General features: G+C 40.4%; 1 protein-coding gene across 1 annotated transcript in view; it reads right to left on the bottom strand.

Moving 5' to 3' along the window:
* The window catches only part of GALNT12 (polypeptide N-acetylgalactosaminyltransferase 12), a 47,331-nt gene extending 34,356 nt beyond the window's left edge, over positions 1–12,975 (bottom strand). Inside the window, exon 1 of the mRNA XM_054637713.2 lies at positions 12,442–12,975. Within this exon, the coding sequence (XP_054493688.2) occupies positions 12,442–12,821 (380 nt within the window). The 5' untranslated portion in view covers positions 12,822–12,975. The remainder of the gene's footprint in view (positions 1–12,441) is intronic.
* Positions 12,976–20,462: the final 7,487 nt, after the last annotated feature.

Here is a 20,462-nt window from a genome sequence, read left to right as displayed (position 1 = left end):
GTACAGAAAGAAAAAAAATCTGAATCTGATTATGCCTAATATTAAAATTCTTATGAAGGAAACAATAACTCTGTAGAGTTGTTCTGTAATAAATATATGAAAATGAGGAAGCAACAGGACAAATGACACTCAGGCAAAGGAGGCACCCAAAGGCTGCTTCTCAAACATGACAGGAACGCCCTATGACAACACGTGTGCATACAGACATATATACATAGGTAGTACACATAAACACACACATTGATATAGTGAAGTACAAGAATGCTTGTCCCTCCAGGCTGTAACTTATCCTGAGGGGCTTATACAGAGGAACTGTCTCACATCAACACCTGGTGAAAGAATTGATTTATTTAGCCAGACATTCATGTATTGACACATAAAAAGGAGTGACAAGTGACATTTTAATTAACTTCTTTAATTGTAATGCAGAAAAACCCACTGTATGAATCCAATTTTAGAAATACATATTTAATTTAGCCTGCTGAAAAACATTTCTGCTCAGTACTGCCAGGAAAAAAAAAAATCCATATACATCAGTCACTTGTACCAGGTAATTTTGAGTTCATTTCTTGATGGAAATAGGAGCTCTACATACTCAGTTTAGAAAGCTGAAGGAAAATATAAATAAATTAAAAAAAAAAATAAAAAACACCAGGAAAGCAATCTTTGAAAAATATGTCAGGAAGATTCATGGGGGAAAAATGCTGTATTCCATTTAAAGAAAGGAAACCCAAAAGGTCTAAAGAAGCTTATAAGTCTAATTATAGATTAAAGACTTCAATGGATTTGCCTGACATTACATGCAGGAGATGGAAAACATAATTTGGCACAGAGCAAGGCAATCCCCACACTGTTTGTGATTCACTTTGCATTGCTGCCTCCTTCCTTGAACGCACCCCACACTGCAGGAAAAGGTCAGCCTACTACAAGACATACCAGAACACACGTTTCTTAGGTTTCCAAAGTCAAGAAGGAGGCCAGCGCTAAAAAATGGGTTTAATTTACCAGCTCCGTGGTGGAAGGCAGCACAGGAGTGAAGAGAAGTGACCCACCATGGTAGCACTGCAGGCTGCTGGCCACTGGCCAGCATGCCACCCTGACCTGAGCAGTACCCTGAAGTCCTTATTAAAAAAAAAAAACAAAACCAAAACAAAACAAAATAAAACAAAACAAAAAAACCCCACCCATATTGTTCAACTTCTGCGCAGATTTGCATGTTTATCTCAGATATTATTTCCAAGACATATTTCTTGCTAAATTGTTAGAAGATCTCAACTGTTAGCAGTCTCAGTGTTGCTAAAGTGAAGCACACTTTTCCTTATCTTTCTGTAATGAAAGAGTTTCACTAAGCCTTAAAAATTAATCCCATTCGGGAGATTACAAACCCAAAGCATTTAAACCCTGGAAAAATTATAGCAGAAGAAAATCTTTAAAAAGCTAATGAATCCCTGAAATGGAAATGCTTGGCAGTGTTGCTGAATAACAATTAAGTGGCATGCCTATGGACACTAAACATTACCACTTCACAAGATATAAAAATTTCAAAAAACCCACTACAAGTACAAAACCTGATTGAAAGCCTAGTGGTCATAACTCATCTTTTCCATTCCTCAACTCCTGTTTACCACAGAAGCGCCTCAGCAGCCCATCTTCTGTATTCACACTTGCAAACTTCAAGATGTACTTTTATTATCCATGTGTCAGCCAAGTATCCCAGCTCCTACTTTCCAACTGAATCATTTCACTCCTACTTTTGGATTATTCAGAAAAACAAATGCATATCAATTACAGTATGCTGTTAAAATGACAGCAACTGGTGACAGCAGTCCCAAAATACGTTTTTGCACACACTGGGAACATCTATTTATGCATACTATACTGCAACCTGCTTTCAGCTTCTGAGTAGGACACTCTTTAGTGCCACCCTCAAACCCATAACACTGTCCTTTCCAATAGAGAGGATCATGTTAAGACAGTATTAATTGCCTCTCACATTATTCATCCTAAAAACTACCTTTGAGCTGATCATCTGGGTTCTGCAGGTCCATAAAGACAGATCCAGAAGGCAACTCGCCTCACCCTCCTTAAGCCATTGATCCAGCACAGCCCAAGAGACCTCAGCGAGTAAGGCTTGATTATGGAACATTCCTTAACTTTTCTGTGAATAAAGTGAAATGTGGTCCCTTCCACTAGCTGTGATACATCACTTTGAACCTAGTCATCATAACTACCAAATGGTTGGTAAAAACATAACACAGACAGAAGGAAATTAGTTGCCAGTAAGCGTGACATTTCCAAACATGGAAAATAAATGCAGATGCATTTGAAGTCCAACATTCCTTCACAATTCTCCTTATCTTATTCAATCACAGGAACTTTACTGTTTTGTAATAATTTTGTAATTCGTGTTTTAAAATAAACAATTACCTAAATTAAAAATGGCATGTTGTGCACATTGAGTGGGTTCATTTTCTTCAGAGAAGTACACATATCTCTAGTCAACCTGATTTTGGTAACAGTTATCAGATACCAGGATCAGTCACTGAGGAAAAACCTGTTGCCAACACATCCAAGAGGCTTTTCTAGAGGCAACAAAATAAATGCATGTAGTTTTAAACAGACTCAGATTTCACTGACAAACACTGGTATATAATGAATAAGCCACAACAGGTATGGCAATGCAAAGGAGTGACACCTGCTCAGTCTCTGCCCTCTGGTCACTCCTGCTCTCTACAGATTCACTGGAAAATGCACAAGCAGAAGCCTCGTGTAGGAATGTGCCCCCTGTTGACGGAGTGACAAAACTATCCTTTGTCTCCTTAAAAAGGAAAAAAGCCCAGAAGTTTCTTTCCTCAATTAGCGAAAAAGGCACCTCATAGGACCTGGGGGACTTCACCTCAAACTAAAGGATAGCCAATTGGACAGAAGCCAAAAAATCACGCCTGAGCAACTAAATAGAAAAAGAAGAGAACAAAGAAAGTAATCACTTTTGTGAGGTGTTTTACCAGGAGCAAGAACCTCTTGCACCTGGCTCAGTTTTTCTCTCTAAAGAGTTTGGTTATTTTGCCTTTTATTAAAACTTTTTTGTTTCCAACACTACCACAGAAGCCATCCTACTGATTTTACGCTTTCTAAGGTAGCTCAGCTATCTTGGGTGTGAAATAGATCTCCAAGAGCTTACCTGGCTCAAGGAGACCAATATTTCAGCCTTGTGCACAATAGAGTGACAGACAAAACATGGCCAGGACTGCCCCAGCCATCTTCCAAGGAGCAGATGGGGACACTACAATGCTTCAGCTTCATCCTGCTTCTGCATCATCCTTCATTTCCCTGAGGCACTTTCTGCCACACTGGGTGGGTGCTCCAGGGACCCTCCTACTCGATCACTGTGGCATAACACAGGCATAAAACAAACAAAAGCTTTGTCTTCTGGCATTTCTTAGCAATTTACACTAAGACAACATCTATATTTTAGAATTCTTAATGTGTTCATCCATAAATCTTTAAATCTCTCAATGGGAAGAAAGAGAAAATAATGCTGGTATGTACCTGGACACAAAACCATGTTCACTATGTACTGCCCTTTCTCTATGTTTCACTACAGCTTCTACTCAAACATCTAAGTCCAAAAAATGCACACTGAAGCCAAACACATAAAAGTGCATCCTCACACATCCAAATTCCTGTGGGGTTTTGGTTTTGCCTTTTTTACACAGCATTTTTAAATCACAGTCTCCCCAAGAGTAAACAGCTGACAAGTTTAATAAATTAACCTTGGAGTCTACTACACTACACAGTCTTCTGTTAGCAAGATTTACAATAGGTTATTTATTAGAAACCAAGGAGACATCACTCAGGAAATGCCTAAACAAAATTAAATGGGTTGTTTTCAAGAACATTTGTGTCAATTAATGTAATCACTCAATTTATTTCTTTGTAAAGAGCTGTTTCTCTAAGAGATGTGTATCTATACACAAGGAGAGAGCATGAATGTGTGCACACTGGGCGCACTGCCATGAGTTAATTAGGAATGTTTGCTGACATGCTCTTACTTGAGACTTTCACCACAACTGTGACAATGATACAGAAAGGGAAAACAGATTTTCAATCTCCAAATCTGATCTTCTATATGCACAGTTACTTATATTTTAACCAAAAAATTTGAAATGTTCTCTGAGTTTTCAAAAATTTGTCAAGAACACAAACTGCTCATCAATTATTTAGTGCTTTCAGAAGTTATACTCCGTAAGTTTCGGTTTTGAAGTTTCAGTCTGAATGCCCCAGGCAAGTTCAGGATTGCACAGCTTCTCTCAAGAAGTGCAAAACAGCACGTGTCACTGCTGAAGCTGATTTATTTAACTTGATTTATGTGACTACAGTATGTGACATCCCATTGTCACCTGGAAAACACTGCCAGGGTTCTACCTCAGGCTGGCTTTCACATGGTGGGCTAGGAACCAGGTTGGCTGGGCTTGTTGTGATGGGCCATAGACATGCTGACCACCACACAGCCTGCTTTCCTCTTCCTAATTTGAACAGCTAAAACACTGACTTAAACTGCTCTTTCAGTAAGAGGTGTGCTCAAAAGTGGCATTTCGTAGGCTGCAAGTAAATGAGGCTGATGGGGATGAATGGCAGCATCCATGGGCATCTCAATCTAGTTTCACCATCTTCACTCCCACTCCATAAATTGCAGAGGCAGCAATGTGGGCATTGGAATCTGCCAAGTACCTTCACCCAAGAGAAAGCACCTCCTTCTCTCACTTTCCCAAAGGCATGGCACAGGACACAGCAGCACTGGGATCTTCTATCCCCTTTTCTACTTTTGCCCAAGCTGCAGCTTGGAGTTCTGCACATCCATCCACAAGCACCCCAAGTCCTGCAGCATGATAGAGGTGGCAGCACTGGTTTCTAAGCCACCTCACAGTTACCAAGGCCGTGTCCCTTACTCCAGGCTGAATATATAGATGAACATCCACCCCTCACCCCTCTGTGTGGGAGAGTAACTGATGGATAAAATGCAGCACACGAGCCAAAAGCAACACCTCCCAAAGCCTGGGATACAAAAGCGCAACATCTCCGGTGGAATTAAAGGATATGATAAACATTATTCTTATCTCCCCCAAACACTACCCAACTTTCCATGCCAAATTTATTTTGTCACATAAGACTACCTTGATCCAACTGCCAGTTCAGAGATTTTCTTTTCCTTTTTTTGTTTTTTTAATTAAAAAAGGTTTATCTGGGCATGGAGAGGCTCCACCTGGTTTTACACACCTACACAAGCCACGTGTTCAATTATTGCAGAAAAAGGCATTGAGAGTTTACAGAAGGTGGGTCTTGGTGTGAGAGTAGCAAAGCACCCAGCAGCAAGGTGCTGATAACTGCCAGAATGGACAGATTATTTGGGGCAAGGCTGGAACAGTTAAGCAGGTGAGTTCAGGATGCTGGCCTACACTTCCCCACTGCTTGTCCCAGCCCAGCAGGCTGGCTAAAAGCTCCCTAAATTATATCTGCTGAAACAAACCATGTTAGAGAAAGCACCCCTTTACAGGCCACAACACTGTGATATGATCAAGTCTCTGGAAACAGAAGCTGGTTTGATTGTGAAACAGTTTTTCAGGTTATTTAATGTTCTACAGAATGATTCTCCCAATGACAAGAAGGTACTGACAAGATTGACTGCCAAAAGCTGTGTTAAGATTTCAGATAATAATGGGCTGTGCTGCCTTGTATACAGACATTGCAAGAAGCAAGAAAAAAGACACGAAGTCTGAAACAGAAGAAAATATTTGTTAAGAAGTTGGGGGTTGTGAAGGAGGTGGAACAGAAAGCAAATCTCTTTAAGACAGATTAAAAATATATTAAGAAATAAATATCTAGAAAGACTAAGTAAGAGAATTTACTAAGTCTGTATCCTAAAATCCACAAATTTAGGAAATCCATAGAGCCTCCTAATTCCAAATTGTTAGAGAAATACTACAGAATTTCCTAACTGACCCACATTCTGGATGTGCAGATGAGAAGGCAATCCTGCATGTGACAGTGGGGAAACCCACTTGATTTTTATTTTATTTTGCTGAGCTGAAACAGTGGTCGCATTTTGCTCAAATGTTTTCACTTTTCTTCCAAGATAGTGAGTGAGATACACTTAACCTTTCCACAGAGACATACTATTTCCTACACCTACATTCAAAAACTTACTTTAGTGTGAGTAACTTGATTCACAACAAGAAAAAATATTTTGCAAAGCCATAACTGAAAGAAGCTATTGTATTCATCACTACAAATAAGGTGTGGATGCACCTGATCCTTATAGACAATTGTTTAAATGAAAGCGGCTTTTTAATTTTTTTTAAAAAATCAGATTTTTTGCTTACTATCAATCACTGATCTGGGAACTTTTTCAATTTAAAAATTAAATCAGCTGAAACCAAGCAATAATCTTGATGTCAAAGGAAGTTGAGGAAGTTTACCAGAAGCTGGAAAGGAAAATGGTGAAAAATAATCATGTGAGCTCTTCTGGAAAATATTTGCTGGGGGTTGTTAAAAGCATAATGACAATGAAAAGTGACACATTTTTACAGATGACAGGAAACAAAAGTAGCAAAATATCCTAAATATCAAAGCAATAGTGGAAGCATTGCTTCATTTTGTACTGCTATAAAATGCAAGCCTTTTTATTAAAAAAAAAAGAAAAACAAACAAACAAAAACCACAAAAAACCCAAAACAAACATACAAAAACCCAAAAAAGAACAACTATAGTGAAGAATTATTTTTACCCCACTTACTGTCTGAGGAAAGACTGAAATGTCCTAGAGAAACATAGCTTTGAAGGTCTAAAGCCTGTTTATATATGAAAGAAATCCTGCCAACTAACACTAAAGTAATGACTAAAAGGTATTATAATTAATATAGTTACTCGTATCCAATTACATACTTCCAAAAAGCTCAGAAATCAAACCAAAAAATCCTAACACCAAACAGGTGACCACAGTGTTCCAAAACTACTATACCAAACACACTCTTAAGTGTTTAATGCAAAGCCTTAGCTTGCTAGAAGTCGTGTGCTGTGTCTCCTGATCAGACACAAAGCATGGGAACACCCGTGCCAAAGCCAGCTCTGGGCACAAGGTGCACCATCAGGTGATGGTTTAGAGGGAAAGGATGTGCCAGAAAGGTCAAGCTGCTGCAGCTCACCTCTTCAAAGGGTTGTATTTCCTATAGCACAAAAAAAAAAAAAAATTAAAAAATCACTGCAGTTATTTCACCTTTAGGTAAGAGACGAAAGAGAAGCTCCCGGGTGAAGTCAGTCTTTCACTGTGAGCTGAGGAAGGAAACACTCAGCTGCTGTGCCTTTTCCCAGAACAGGGTCAGGTTAAAACTCCTGTCAGGAATAGCTGTGATTTTTGGAGTAGAAAAGGAACCCAAACCTAATATCAAGGCTTATTCTTGGAACTTGCTAGCAAGACACTATCAGACAAACATCCTGGTATAATTTACTATTTACAGCCCAGAAAACAAAACAAACCATAGAAGAGAGACTTTGGGAGAATCGAATTCAAATATGGGAACAAACAGGAAAAACAGTATTGAAAGACAAAACAATCACAGCACAAGATTGTTATGCTAAAGTCAAACATAATATTCCCCCAAAATAAATAAAATTATAGGCATAAATGATGGTGGCAGAGGAATTTGAGCATTTGTGTATATCTAGCCATCTATACAAAAACACTTAAAGATATATGGACAGACACTTATACATAAAATCACACCTATAAAAAAAAATCATACAAAGAATCTCTCCAAAACACAAAAGATTAACTAGAATTGAAGAACAAACCTCTCAAACTTTTTAAAATAGCTGAAAAATACTATGCAGACCACATTCAATATTTTGGGGGCTTTTGTGGCTACTTAGGAAAGACAGGAAAGAATTAAAAATCCATTTCCTTGTGACCACAAGTAAAACGAGTCTCAAGGGCTGAATCAGGCTTCTACCATGAAAGAGAAAACATGAAATGCCGAGTCAGCACAAAAGTGCCTAGTCCTGACTTGCTCCTTTTGTACCAAGAGTCAGCTGAAAGGCAACTTGTGTGCTTTTACAGAAACTATCCCCAAAATAAGTGAGCAATGCATCCCTACTGTAGTACAGTAAGAAAAAGTAGAATGCCTAAAATCTGAAACAATGCTTGAAAATAGCCCTTAATCTAAAAGTACCCAAGTAGAAAAACTGGAAATGTAATTCTTACACATTGTAATAAGCTGTAAAAGGCTAAGAGAACATATCAGTTGTCTGCCTAGCCCTACAGTTCTGTACAAGCACACAAGGAGAAGCCCCATGGGACACAATGCTGACGTGTTGTTGCAGGGAGAGGAAGGCAGAGCAGCAGCAGCCAAACCCATGGCCCCAAGCTCATCAAACCCACTTATAGGGCATCAGCTCCAACAGGGCCCTCAGTAAGTCAAAGTCTGACAGAAGACACTTGCTGGTTTTAAACCTCCTATAACTGTTGCTCCCTTTATGAGTACAAACTCAAGAAATGAAGGGTAGATGTTGGGAAGACAAGCTGAGCCATGCAGACAACCTTACAGTCGGGGGACAAAAATAAAAATTAATCACTGTGGCAGCGATGTTGCATTTAAAGAGGTGTTCAAATGTTGTTGAATCTCCATCCTTGGAGGCTTCAAAGTTGGACTAGACACTCCAAAGTTTCCTTCCAACCTCCATCCTTCTCTGACCCTATGGCTTATTTCACTTCTAGCCTTGTACAAACTGTATCATCATTTAGTAACTTATCCATAAGATTCTTCCAAATGGACATTTTTCTAGATTATTTATACATAATGTTTATTTGTTTATATGTATACTTTCAATAAAACAAAAAAAGTCCTGTGTGATGAAACATATTTTCAGTTGCTGATGTCAAGTTCAGACAGTTAAAGGAAGCAGAAATTGTCTAAAGGAAACAATGGTAGTTGTCAAGTTCTTTGCGTCTATGGGTCAATAGAAACAGAATCAGTCATCACAAAAAGCAAGTTACGGTGGTGGGAACAAGAAGGAATAACAACTTTCTGAATATTTTCACTGTGAGGAATATATTAGTAGGAGAAACATCTATATTGGAAACCTCTTGGATTCATAGTCAAATATCATCAATCAATACATTATTTGAGAGAGTAATCTCAGCCAAATTCTTCTTCTCTTCCTGTACAGTATTACCTGACATAGATATTAGCAAATACCTGCCACACTTCTGTTCCCATGGCAGGTCCAGGATGTACAACGTGCAGCAGTAGGAAAAGATTTTTGGCTCAAGTTTCTGACACAGCAACACCTTGTGCAATCATTTTACATATCACATTTAACAGCTTATTAGCTCAGATACTCTCTATCTTACTAGCCAAACTCTAGTTTTCATTGGATTCAAATGTTTTCACCAATTCACACATAGAGAGTGGGTTCATTGATCAGTGTGGGAGGACATTAACATCAAAAGGAGCGTTGGAGCATCCAGGTGGTGGTAATGTCGTGTTTCCTTTTTATTCACCCATTTTTTTAGTATCTAAAATTTCCAGATTGCCTCCACACAAACAAGAATATGCTGAAACAGACCAAAAGCCCATAGCCCAGAACAGAGTCTCCAAGTATAGTATCTGTCAATAACTCCTAATACTTGATTTAAATTTTCTAGAGGATGGACTATGCTTTACAGGAAATGGATTTTTGGAACAGGGAGGTGGCAGAATTTGTTTTATCCATTTTCATGCATCAACCATGTATTGAAGGAATCCTGCAGGAGATACACTTCCAGAAGGTCCCCTATCTTTCAGGCGGAAGACCTGTAAATTAGTCACTTCTTTATGAAAGGCATGCTGTAAGTTGAACTGCATTGAGTCCAACACAGATTTCTGTGGGACTTTATCTTTGCTCCTTAAAATAAAAACCAAAGCTAACAAAACAAAAAAAAAAACTGAAAAAAACCCCACCAAAAAAAAACCCGCAAAAAAAAAAAAACTGCTTCACAGCTTCTACTCAGTTATTTATAAATGCAAGGAAATTCCACTTTATTTCACAGTTGTTTAAGGAACTCTTCAAGTAACAACACACTTCTTTATCCATATAATTACGACCTTCAAAGAACTCATATAGATTTGTAAGACACGTCATCCTTGACAAAAGCCTTGTTGACTTTCTCAATAGATCACACCCTCCCATCTGTTACTAATTCTTTCCCTTACCACAGTTTGTAGATAACATGCCTGGAAAAGATCCAAGGATTGCCAGCACACAGTTCTCTGGTTCTCTTCAGGGACTCCACTAAAGAAACGGTGCATTTGTCACGTTCTGGTCTTCTGGTATCAAAGCTGTCTCACTGATCACATCTAAAATTTAGCCTTTGCATGATTTTGGTGGACCACTGAAGTCTAGTTGCCATCTACCATTACTACTTATTTCCCATCACTGTAGCCTCACCCATTAACAAAATGTTCATTAAAGGTCATAAATAGTCAAGCATTACCCATCTTAAAATAAAAAATAAAATAATTCCCCTAGACTTGAGATTTTGAACTGCATAACCTCTAATCTTGGAACTAGGTGCAATGCATTTTCTATGGCTGTGGACTTGGTGAGAAGTTCTTCATTTTTTTTTTATAATTATGGGGTTTTTTTTACTTCATTCTCTTACATGGTCTTCCTTCTTGAGAGAAGGAGTTAACACTTCATTGCAAAATTTGCTTTGGGAAAGTTTTTTATATTTGCTGTGGGAGTTGGAGAGATGCTCTGTGACATTTTTGCCACAATTTAGATTTAAGTGTGCACAAAGGCATGAAGCACTTGCCAACAGTACAATACAGCCCCAGCTTCAGAAGGCAATTATCTCTGAGATTATGTCACTGATGCTTCTGTGATTCTTTTGGTTTGGATATAATTTGTCATTTCAGCATCCATATATTCAAATCAAAAAGGGTCTGCTGTTGTAGCAAAATCTATTTAAATTATTTTCATTTCTAGAATAGTCACCCACACCCATCTATAATGTCTCCTATTCAACAACTGTGACTTTCCATTTCTTCTAACACCCTGTCATAGAGAAATGGCAGAAGTCCAAAATAACTCATTGAAATGATTTAATTCTTCCCACGGAAATGAAATTTAAATGGTCCTTTTTGACCTATAGTCTACAGACTGCTGATAAGAGGGGAATAATAACTGAGTAAAACAAGCCTAGTGTCGGGCTTAAACTTATGATGAAAAGGCTTTGCATTTGCACTGCAACTTTTTGAAAGCCATTCTAAGATTCATGCTTTAGATTCAGCACTTACAATTAGAGTTGGTGAAACATTGGGCAGGACACACGGGTGTGAAGTGAATGCACGGGAGTGCCAGAGCCCTGCTTTTTCCACAGCTTTTTGCTACCATATCCTACAAATCTGTTATAACTAAACAAACCAGCTGAAGCCAAGCTCAAGTGAAACAAAGTGAGGAGTCAGTAGCAGCCGTGGCTCCATCCCAGCCCCTGTGACAGCTAGCACAACCCCCTAAATGGCTGGCCCTTCCTCTCACCAGCCAGCAGCTCACTCACAGGAGAGCCCAAGACGGTGCCACCCTGAGTATTTGCGCAAGGGCACAACAGTCAGACCTGTTGTGCCACGCTGGCTTCACAGCTGCATTGAGCCATTGCCTGTAAACGTGAGCCACCTCATCGAACATTATCTAACCCTTTGTTTACAATCGCCTGTGCCATTATCTGCCGCTGGTGTAATAACTATACATGTAATTAGTAAATGCACCTTGTCCCAGCAATCATGCATCCCGGATCAAGAACAGTCCCACTTTAGAATACTGCTACCCACATTTGTGAGCACCATTTCTAGCTCAGTTCTGGTAAAACTGCTGATAAAACAATCTCCTTTAAACTGTGCGTCTTAAGACATTTGAATACAATGCACAGCTGAAATCTGGGAAGCATAACATTTGTAAAGCTGGGAGTGACTGAAAAAGTATGCTGCTGCCCATGGTGACTGACCCAGGGGACAGCAGCAGTAGGAGGGGACAGCAGCGGGAGAAACACGGCAGAGCAGCGTAGCTTGAGGACTGAAAACACGCTACCAGGGCTACGTGGGTAAACAACCTGTACCCATACCACCAACACGCGACTTCGTACTGTCCTGTGTAGGTGCGGCAGCCTGGCAAAGCCACCAATCGACTTAACTCCGAGAGCGAACGCTGTGATCCAAGAGCGTTTGTGATGGGAAAGTTTCCAAAAGCCTCCACGCTCCTGAGCGAGAGGTACTTGAGAGAGACACGACTACCCCGCGCTGACCGCTGCCAGCAGACACTCCAGTTTGCCGGAGCGGTTCTCTGAGCCGCAGCAGCAGCGGCAGGCACGGCTCCCCTGCCCCGGCCCCGCCTGCCCTCGGCGGTACTCACAGCGGATGCCAGCGCTCGGGCAGGCGGCGGTGCAGCGAGATGCGGTCGCTCAGGTAGATGTTGATCTGGTGCCGGCGGATGCTCTCCTCCTGGCGGCGCTTCTCGGCCGGGCTCAGCTCCAGCCTCACCGCCCGGCCCAGCTCCCCTAGCGCCCCCGGGTCCAGGGCCGGCTTGTCGTACACCGGCCGCCGCAGCAGCTCGGAGTCGGGGGACGGCGGCTGCGGCGGGGCGCGGCGGGCGGCGTGGAGGGGCGGCGAGCCGTGCCGCCACACGAGGAAGCCGAGGGCGGCCAGCAGCCCCAGGGCGAGCAGCGCGCCCTCGCTCCGGCAGCCCCGGCCCCGCTTGCCCCAGCACATCCCGCGGCCGAGGCGGCCGGCCATGCCGAGCGAGCGGTGGCTGCCGTCTCACGGACACGGGCGCGCCTCCGCCCCGGGCAGACTCGGCGAAGTTCTCAGGACCTGCCCACGCCGCGACACCCGCCCGCCGGCAGCGCTGCCCCGCCAGGAAGCCCGCACGGCTGCTCCGCCGCCGGCTCCTCCCTCCTCCCCGCCCCGCCGCCGGCCAGCCCGGAGGGGCGCGGCGCGGAAGAGCCGGGCTCGGGCGCTGCCGCGGGGCGGGGAGCGGTACCCCGGGACAGGGAACCCGCCCCGCTTGTCCCCCGGGCGTGCTGCGCCACTGCCGCCCGCCAGCCGCCTCCCCGGGAACGATGTCCCTCGGTTTCCTGGTGGTCGGAAGGCTGCTTGGCCCCCGAGGGTTCCGGCATCCCAGGGAAGGCACACGGCTCCAGCCTGCTCCGCGGTCACCCTGGGGACATAGCCGGTGGAACCAGGGCTGGTGCTGACCCATCCCGGGGCAAGGGGGAGTAGAAGCCATCCCAGTTCGGTCGGATCACACAGAACTGGGATGCGGGGAGGAGGGAGGCATGTTCCTTTTGCTGTCACCCTTCAAGGGAAAGGTGATCTGGTCGCATGGAAGCTTGAGGGACCTTCGTAAGCGCTGGTTAGCTGCGTGGTGGATATGCCATTTCCCCAGCAAGGGAAAGATCTGCTGGCACTGAGCTGTCAGGGCCACAGCAAGCTGCTTTGGCCTCTGGAAGTAATTGAGGTAGCCCCAAGACTTGCTGTCTGTGGACAGAAATTTTCAGAGCTGCAGGACAGCATTTCCCACAGAGGAGCCAGGAAGAGCTTAGGGGTCAAAGGGAGCAAATTGATAAGAAACCAGGCTTCATCCATTCTGCTGCCTGTGGGATAGCACGTGCTTCAGAAGAAGAGCAGAACGCAGGCTAAGAAACTATAGGCATTAATGACAAGCTTTTTTGCTGAAGAAAGGAGTGTTCTTCGTTGAAAAAAGTCAACCAATGTGGCCTCATTGAGAGAAATCCAAAATACAAGTGAAAATCCCAAGTTTATTGTACACATATTAGGCAGTCCATTCTATGGCTTGACAGAATCATGGGGAAAAAAACCAACAGTAGCACTAGTGAGAGCTTTCAGATTTGCTTCATACTCAACAACATATCCATACTGCTTGTTTTACTTCAGCTCCTAACAGTATGAAACCCCGTCTGCCTAAACTTGTGATCTGGAGACCGTGAGATTACGCGAGTTCCTGATTTTGTGTTTGAAATACTTTAACATAAATGTAACATAACTGGATACAGTTTCTCATTCGCAGTAGGGAACTGGAACTGGTTTTGAGGGGTAATTTGCTCCATGCAGTTTCCACGTTCACTGCAGCATCCTCTGCTGTTGGAGGCCTGACAAGATCAGCCCAGCAGAGGAGTTCGGTCATGCCCAAAGAGAGAACTTCAGCCCAGTACACAGCACTGGGCGGTGCTCACCAGCACTACTGAGGAGTGAGTGAAACTAACACTAAGGAACGGAAAAAAATTCATCATTTTCAGGGTCAGAGCATACAGCTATGAGCTCTTTCTGATTTTACATGATCATAAATATTGTATGTGACAACAAATGCAGACTCAACTACTGTGGGGGCCATGCTCTGGACAGAAGGATGCTGAAAATCAGTGACAGATTCTGATTCTGGCAAGCTAGTATAAATCAAGTAATCTAGGTGGATTTGCCATGAGTGTGTGTATGGACGGATTATTTCTTATTCAGCTATACAGCTAGCTATCACAGGAAATTATATAGGCACAAATCTAGTTTCAATATGCTTTGTAGAGAACTACTAAATATCAATATGTTGGACATGAGAATTTACATTGCATATGAAGAATGTCATGTCTAGCAAACTTTGGGTCTGAAGAGTCAGCTGGCACCAGTTATTGCATGCCCAGTGTTTGCTTTGCCTCCTTGCTTGCCATCTTTCTGAATGAAGGAAGCCTATTCCTGCTATGAATCAAAGGAGAAGAGATCCTCCTGGACTCCCAAAAGAAGTTACTGAGGAGATTGGGAAGAGCAAAATGTAGGACTAAGAGTTAACTAAGAAGAGTGAGAAAAAAAAAATACAAAAAAAAAATCCCAAGAAAAAAACCCAGAGAGTTTTGCTACAGAGGTTCTTAAATATTATAAGAATCTGTATTTTATATAAGTATTTTAAGTATTAGAGCAATATGGAAGAAGCACAAGAACATGATCACATGACTAAAACAAGTTCTGAAACAAAAATTGGGAAACAGAGAACCAAAAATTACAGAACTGCTCTCAGCAGTAATAATGCTCTTATGGCAAAGTCATGGGTGAAGACTTTCTGTGATGACCACTGCAGTGGGGACTGAAGTATTGCTAGTAAACAGTAGTTCCCTGGGGATGACATCCAAACACATAAACCAGAGGAAATTCATTAAGAGAAAGTACAGTAATTAGGCTAATGTAAAAATCATAAAGAATCAATTATTTGCATTCACAAAGAAGTTTGTACAAGATATAAAGAATATGAAGGTAAAACATGTTTTGTCAAACCTTTTCAAACATTTTTGGGATGTAAATGTGATGGGAAGACTGAACATTCTGAGCTGAAATAGTTAAGGTGTAAAAATTCTCTCTGAACATACAAATAAGCCCCAGCGGGGGGAAAAAAAAATCTTCAATCAACAAGGCAAATGAATGAGTTTACTGCTAGCCATAAAACTTGCAGCAAAATTTTCATGGAAGAGTTCCTTTTAAGCAGTTCTCTTGTTTCTTTCAGGTTGAATAACAATGGAAGTTAAAATAATTTGTTATGATTTCTTAGTGTTTAGTGAGTTATAATTTCAATTTCTTCAGGAGTTTCAACCAAAGATAAGTAGAGTAACCAAACAAGTAATATAAAAACTGTAATTACCTATCTAGAGATATCTATTGTGTCCTTAGTTGTCCAAATTGAAACAGATCAGTAGAATAATCAATGGCTTTAAAAAGTTTATTTTTAAAAACAGAAAATTTTTTCTTCACCTCAGAAAGTATTCAAAATATTAATTAAACCTTTCAAAAAGCACCAAGAGAAAAGGACTAACCACAACAATATGCAATTGTCCACAAGAATTCACATAATAGTGAATGTAATAGCTGAAATTAAGGGTGTATCTCTTGCTCTCTGAAATATGCTTGAAATGCAGGTAATATTTAGTTCACCTAAAATACATGAGCTTATTGAAGGACCAGGTTTACATATAGGGAATACCAAAAGAGGTAAGATAAGATGAACTATTAAACAGCTGTATACTTATTAAAAGGTATTCTTATTTTTAGTGATGATGTATACATTACAGAAAAAACAGAGCTATTAAATTTTGCCAAATATTTAAAATTCACCTCATAGAAACCTTTCCTTTTTTTTTTCTTTTGTGTGTAAAAAGCAAAAATCTAAAATGGAAATAGAGTGGGAAGACTGCATTTTCAATAAGTTAAACAGCTTCCCAAATTCACACTTTCAGACTAAAAATAAAGTATCAAATAATATATTTCAGAATAAAGTTCCTAGTTCTAGAAAATGCCAAAGCTTACATATTCTAAAGAAAAAAAATCAGAAGAATATGATAGGAAACATCATGTATGAATACTTTGGACATAGATAGGAAATTTGCTTAAGGAGAGGAAGAATCATCCAAGCTATAAAACATACTCCCTGGAGATAGCATTGGACCTATGGGGTCATTGTTCACCATTATTTTAACTGTGCATAAAAACTGTGCACAAAAACTGTGCACTGTCCTGCAGGACCCCCCCAGTTCTCACATTGGCTGCTCTTTCTCTCCTTTATTAGCACAAATATTTTTAAAATATTATTATTCCGCCTATTGTACTACCAGTGCCAAGGATTTTTTTTTTTAATAAATGTGTTTGGATTGAAAGTCTCTTTATTTGAGACAGCTGCACAGTGCATGCAAAACATGAAATGAGCTGCACCCTGCTTTCCCAGGGCCAAAGGGTCCTCAGTGCTTCAGCAGGAACCCTGTTTCACAGCGTAGGCTTCAGGTCAAGAAGGAAGCTGGGTGTATAGTGCAGAGGCAGAAAGATCAAGGAATTGAGAGGAAGAACCCTAAAAATAAAACAGAATAAAACCACAGACTAGATGACTGAGATAGAAACTGTCGCCTATTCCAGGGATCTTCTATCATAATCTTCTATTCATCAGCCTTCTAGGCTGATGAATGCTGTGAAATTCTCCTAGTGACAAGTCAATAAAATGAGGCAGCATTTAGTGGACTACTTGGGCAAGACCTCAGCTGCACCAGTTTGCAGATCTCTGTAGAACGTGTATGTGCACATGTGTATGTGCACCCATACAAAATGCCTGCTCAAAAGGTCACATACAAGCCAGGATGGACAGACAGAGACAGAACATGCATGTCAAAGCCATCAGTCAATATATTTGCTTGCTGTAGGTATGCATTGATTGGATATAATTTTTCTCTTACGCTAAATAGCAAGCATGAACTGCAGGCAGTGGAAGAGAAAAGGAACATAAAGGAAACCTAGGCCAGGAAGCTTAGCTGTCAGAAAGTATTGGAACAAAACTGCAGTTCTGCTCACAAGCTATGGTATGATGTGACACGTTAATGAAGATATATGTTGGAAACCTGACTGATTTTTCATACAGTCTCATGTGGACACAATGAATTAAAATACTGAGTGGCAAATATTTTTTGAAAGTTTGTCAAAATTATGGCATACTCTGAAACAAATAAATGAAGTAAATTCCTCATAAAGGTATAGCAGCTCGTCACAGTAGACAAAGAGAAGACCACGATTAAAATTCTGAACCAAGAAGTCAAGCAGATATTATGTTGTGAAATTAATCTATGTCACCCTACACTGTAGCTACTTGTTACCATTTGGTTTTTAGTAATTTTATCAAGGTTGTTTCTGTTTCTCTGCCTGAAAGGAACACAGTTAACATACATAAGTACAGTGATACTGGGGAAGCATTTCCTTTTCTGTGATGGTATTTCTAATATATGTGTCTTCCTTTTCATTAAGGCAGGGATAAGTGTTTTCACACAAAAGACATACTAAAAGTTTCAGTTTTCTTTTTCTCAGAAGTATGACCTTCTTGTGATTCACATCAGTAAGATTTTACAGTAGGAAATAATCTTTTACCTCTTAAATTGCCATGAAAAAAGCCATCATACTTGGGGATTTGAGATGCCACCATCCTCACACTTTGATAATGCAGATTATGAGTGAGTCAGCTACTTCTAGTTTCATAGATTTCTTTGGAACAGATTGCTTGTCTACTTGCATTTCTACATTTCTGAGAGGCTTTTGATTATGATGGCATTTTTACAGTTTTCCATATTACATGATCCTGAATTACGTATCAGGTAGAGATTTGCTCATGTGTCATGGTATATGTCCAAATATATTACATCCTATTACTGCTGTAAGAGCAACAGAATTTTTTGTTACCTGCCCAATTTGTGGTTCTACATCATTGCACACTTGCCATATTATACTTACTTTACTAGTTCTATGGGTACATTACATGCTCTAATGGTTTCCTAGGCTTTGTTTGACAAATGCTTAGCTCTGAGTCTTGAAGAACAATGACTCTAAGTATTTTATCTCTTTCATTTCACATTATATGATGAGTAGCATCAATAAAACTTGTATCTCCTTGGTGGTGTTGCTGGTGTTTTGAGATCATCAGCAGTGGAGACTTATGTTAGAGAAGTTTCACAGATGTTGATTCCTGACATGTGTACTCCTGCCTTATCTGTTCTGCCCTTTTTGGTGGGCCTGTTCTGTTCCTTGCACTTTTCTCATCTTTATTTGAAAGTAATTTCTTCATTTATTAGGGTTTTTTCTGTCATTTAAAATTATTTTAACCTTGGAGCAATCTAACATTGACTTATACAAATTAGCACAGAACTGATGTAAATGAATTTCTTATCAAAAGCAATGCATTTTTCACTGACTGGACAAAGATGCAGTTTGGACAAATCTTCTGAACAACTAACACACAGTCTGCACTTGAGAATCTTTGTTTTATTTTGTCCCATATTATCTTCCAACCTAAGCTTTCTCCATTATCTTATCCTAATGAACTGTTTGAAAGGCTTAGGTTGATCTTTCACTGGTGAAGAAATCAAGTCCAAGTATTTTCCAAAGAGCTTGGTACTGCATCATCCAGGAGAATATTCCATAGCAGTTTATTCATTTCAGAAGAAATTTGATTATTTTTCCTTGCCTTGGTCATTGGTCAGTGACAGAAATCCCTGAGTGATCATACCAGCATAAATGCTGAGGATGCCAACTGAAGATGATGACCATCAGATGACAGCAGCAGAATTCAGAACAAATAATTTTCCCTCTCATTTTTTAAACCCCATCAAATATTTCCTATGTCTTGTAAACTTCTTAAAATAAGTGTTGCATCTTTTGCTGATAGGCTTCTCATTCCATTCATGATATTTTTGTCTGGAGTTTCAAACCATTAGTAGAAATTGATAGCATAACTATCAGCTACATAACATAAATTTGTAGGATCACCATGTTGAGTAGCTTATCTCAAAGATAAACTGGAGTGATCCTGTCATTAATTTGACAATATCCGAGCATGCACTTTGATATGGTAAGTATGACCCAATTTTCTTCAATCATGAATAATGTATTGCATTAATCTCTCTTGCCATTCCCTTCTTCCAGGCTCTGAAATCTTACAAAGAGTGATTTGCACCATCCAGCTTTATTGACAACAGCAAGCTTCTCACACTGTTATAATGTAAGGATGGCTGTAGGCTGTTTTGGCTGGACCAAAATTCTCCCTAGCCATGCATCTTCACTCTGCTGATGGCCACTGTAAGCTTCTTTATGCTTAAGAAAATTATTGAACATAAATCTACGTGACACATACTTAAATATTCTACATGCTATCTATAATTAAAGAAGTATCCCTGAATACGTGCCCTGTCCAGGAAACTGTTCTATTATTTCTGTAATGATAAATATGATTTTTTTTTTTTTTTTTTTTTGCTATGAATGGTACTTTCCCAAAGGAAAAGTGTCCATAACCACAGCCAGGACTCTTGTTTGCTGTAGACTTTCTTGAAGTGTAATAATTTGGCCCTTTGCCACGATGATCTGGCAATCTGGATTTGCCAGTGTATCAGAGCCAAAAAGCTGTATAACTTGGAAGATAAGAATGGCACTGCCTAAAACCAGGGGATTGCTACATTTTGGTGGCATTTGATAGTTTTATACTCCTTTTAAGTTTTCCTAGTCTTCTCATCCCCAAACCCTCCACCCTATAACAAGTGCCCTGTCCTGCCATTGAAGTCACTGATTTTATAGATAGGGACACAACACGATATCATTGAGTTACAAAATTCAAGATTTCTCTTTTCTTTTTTGCTTTGATTTAGATGTTGTAAAATCAGTTTAACCTAAAAAAGATTTCAGGATTTCCTGGGGGGCTGAAACCGAAGGGAAGACACACAAGAAATTCACAGTCATGCACAAAGATTTTAAACTGAAAGACTAATCAGCACTGTCAGGAGATGGGAAATGGGTGTTTCTAGGGGAAAAGACTGAACTTCGAATCCTGTATCTCATTGAAGAGAGAGACTGCTTTGGAGC

The sequence above is a fragment of the Agelaius phoeniceus genome, chromosome 1 (genome assembly GCF_051311805.1).
Source record: "Agelaius phoeniceus isolate bAgePho1 chromosome 1, bAgePho1.hap1, whole genome shotgun sequence".
NCBI classification, from domain to species: domain Eukaryota; kingdom Metazoa; phylum Chordata; class Aves; order Passeriformes; family Icteridae; genus Agelaius; species Agelaius phoeniceus.
Note: the sequence above shows the minus strand (reverse complement) of the source record. Positions and strands in the feature narration are given on the sequence as shown.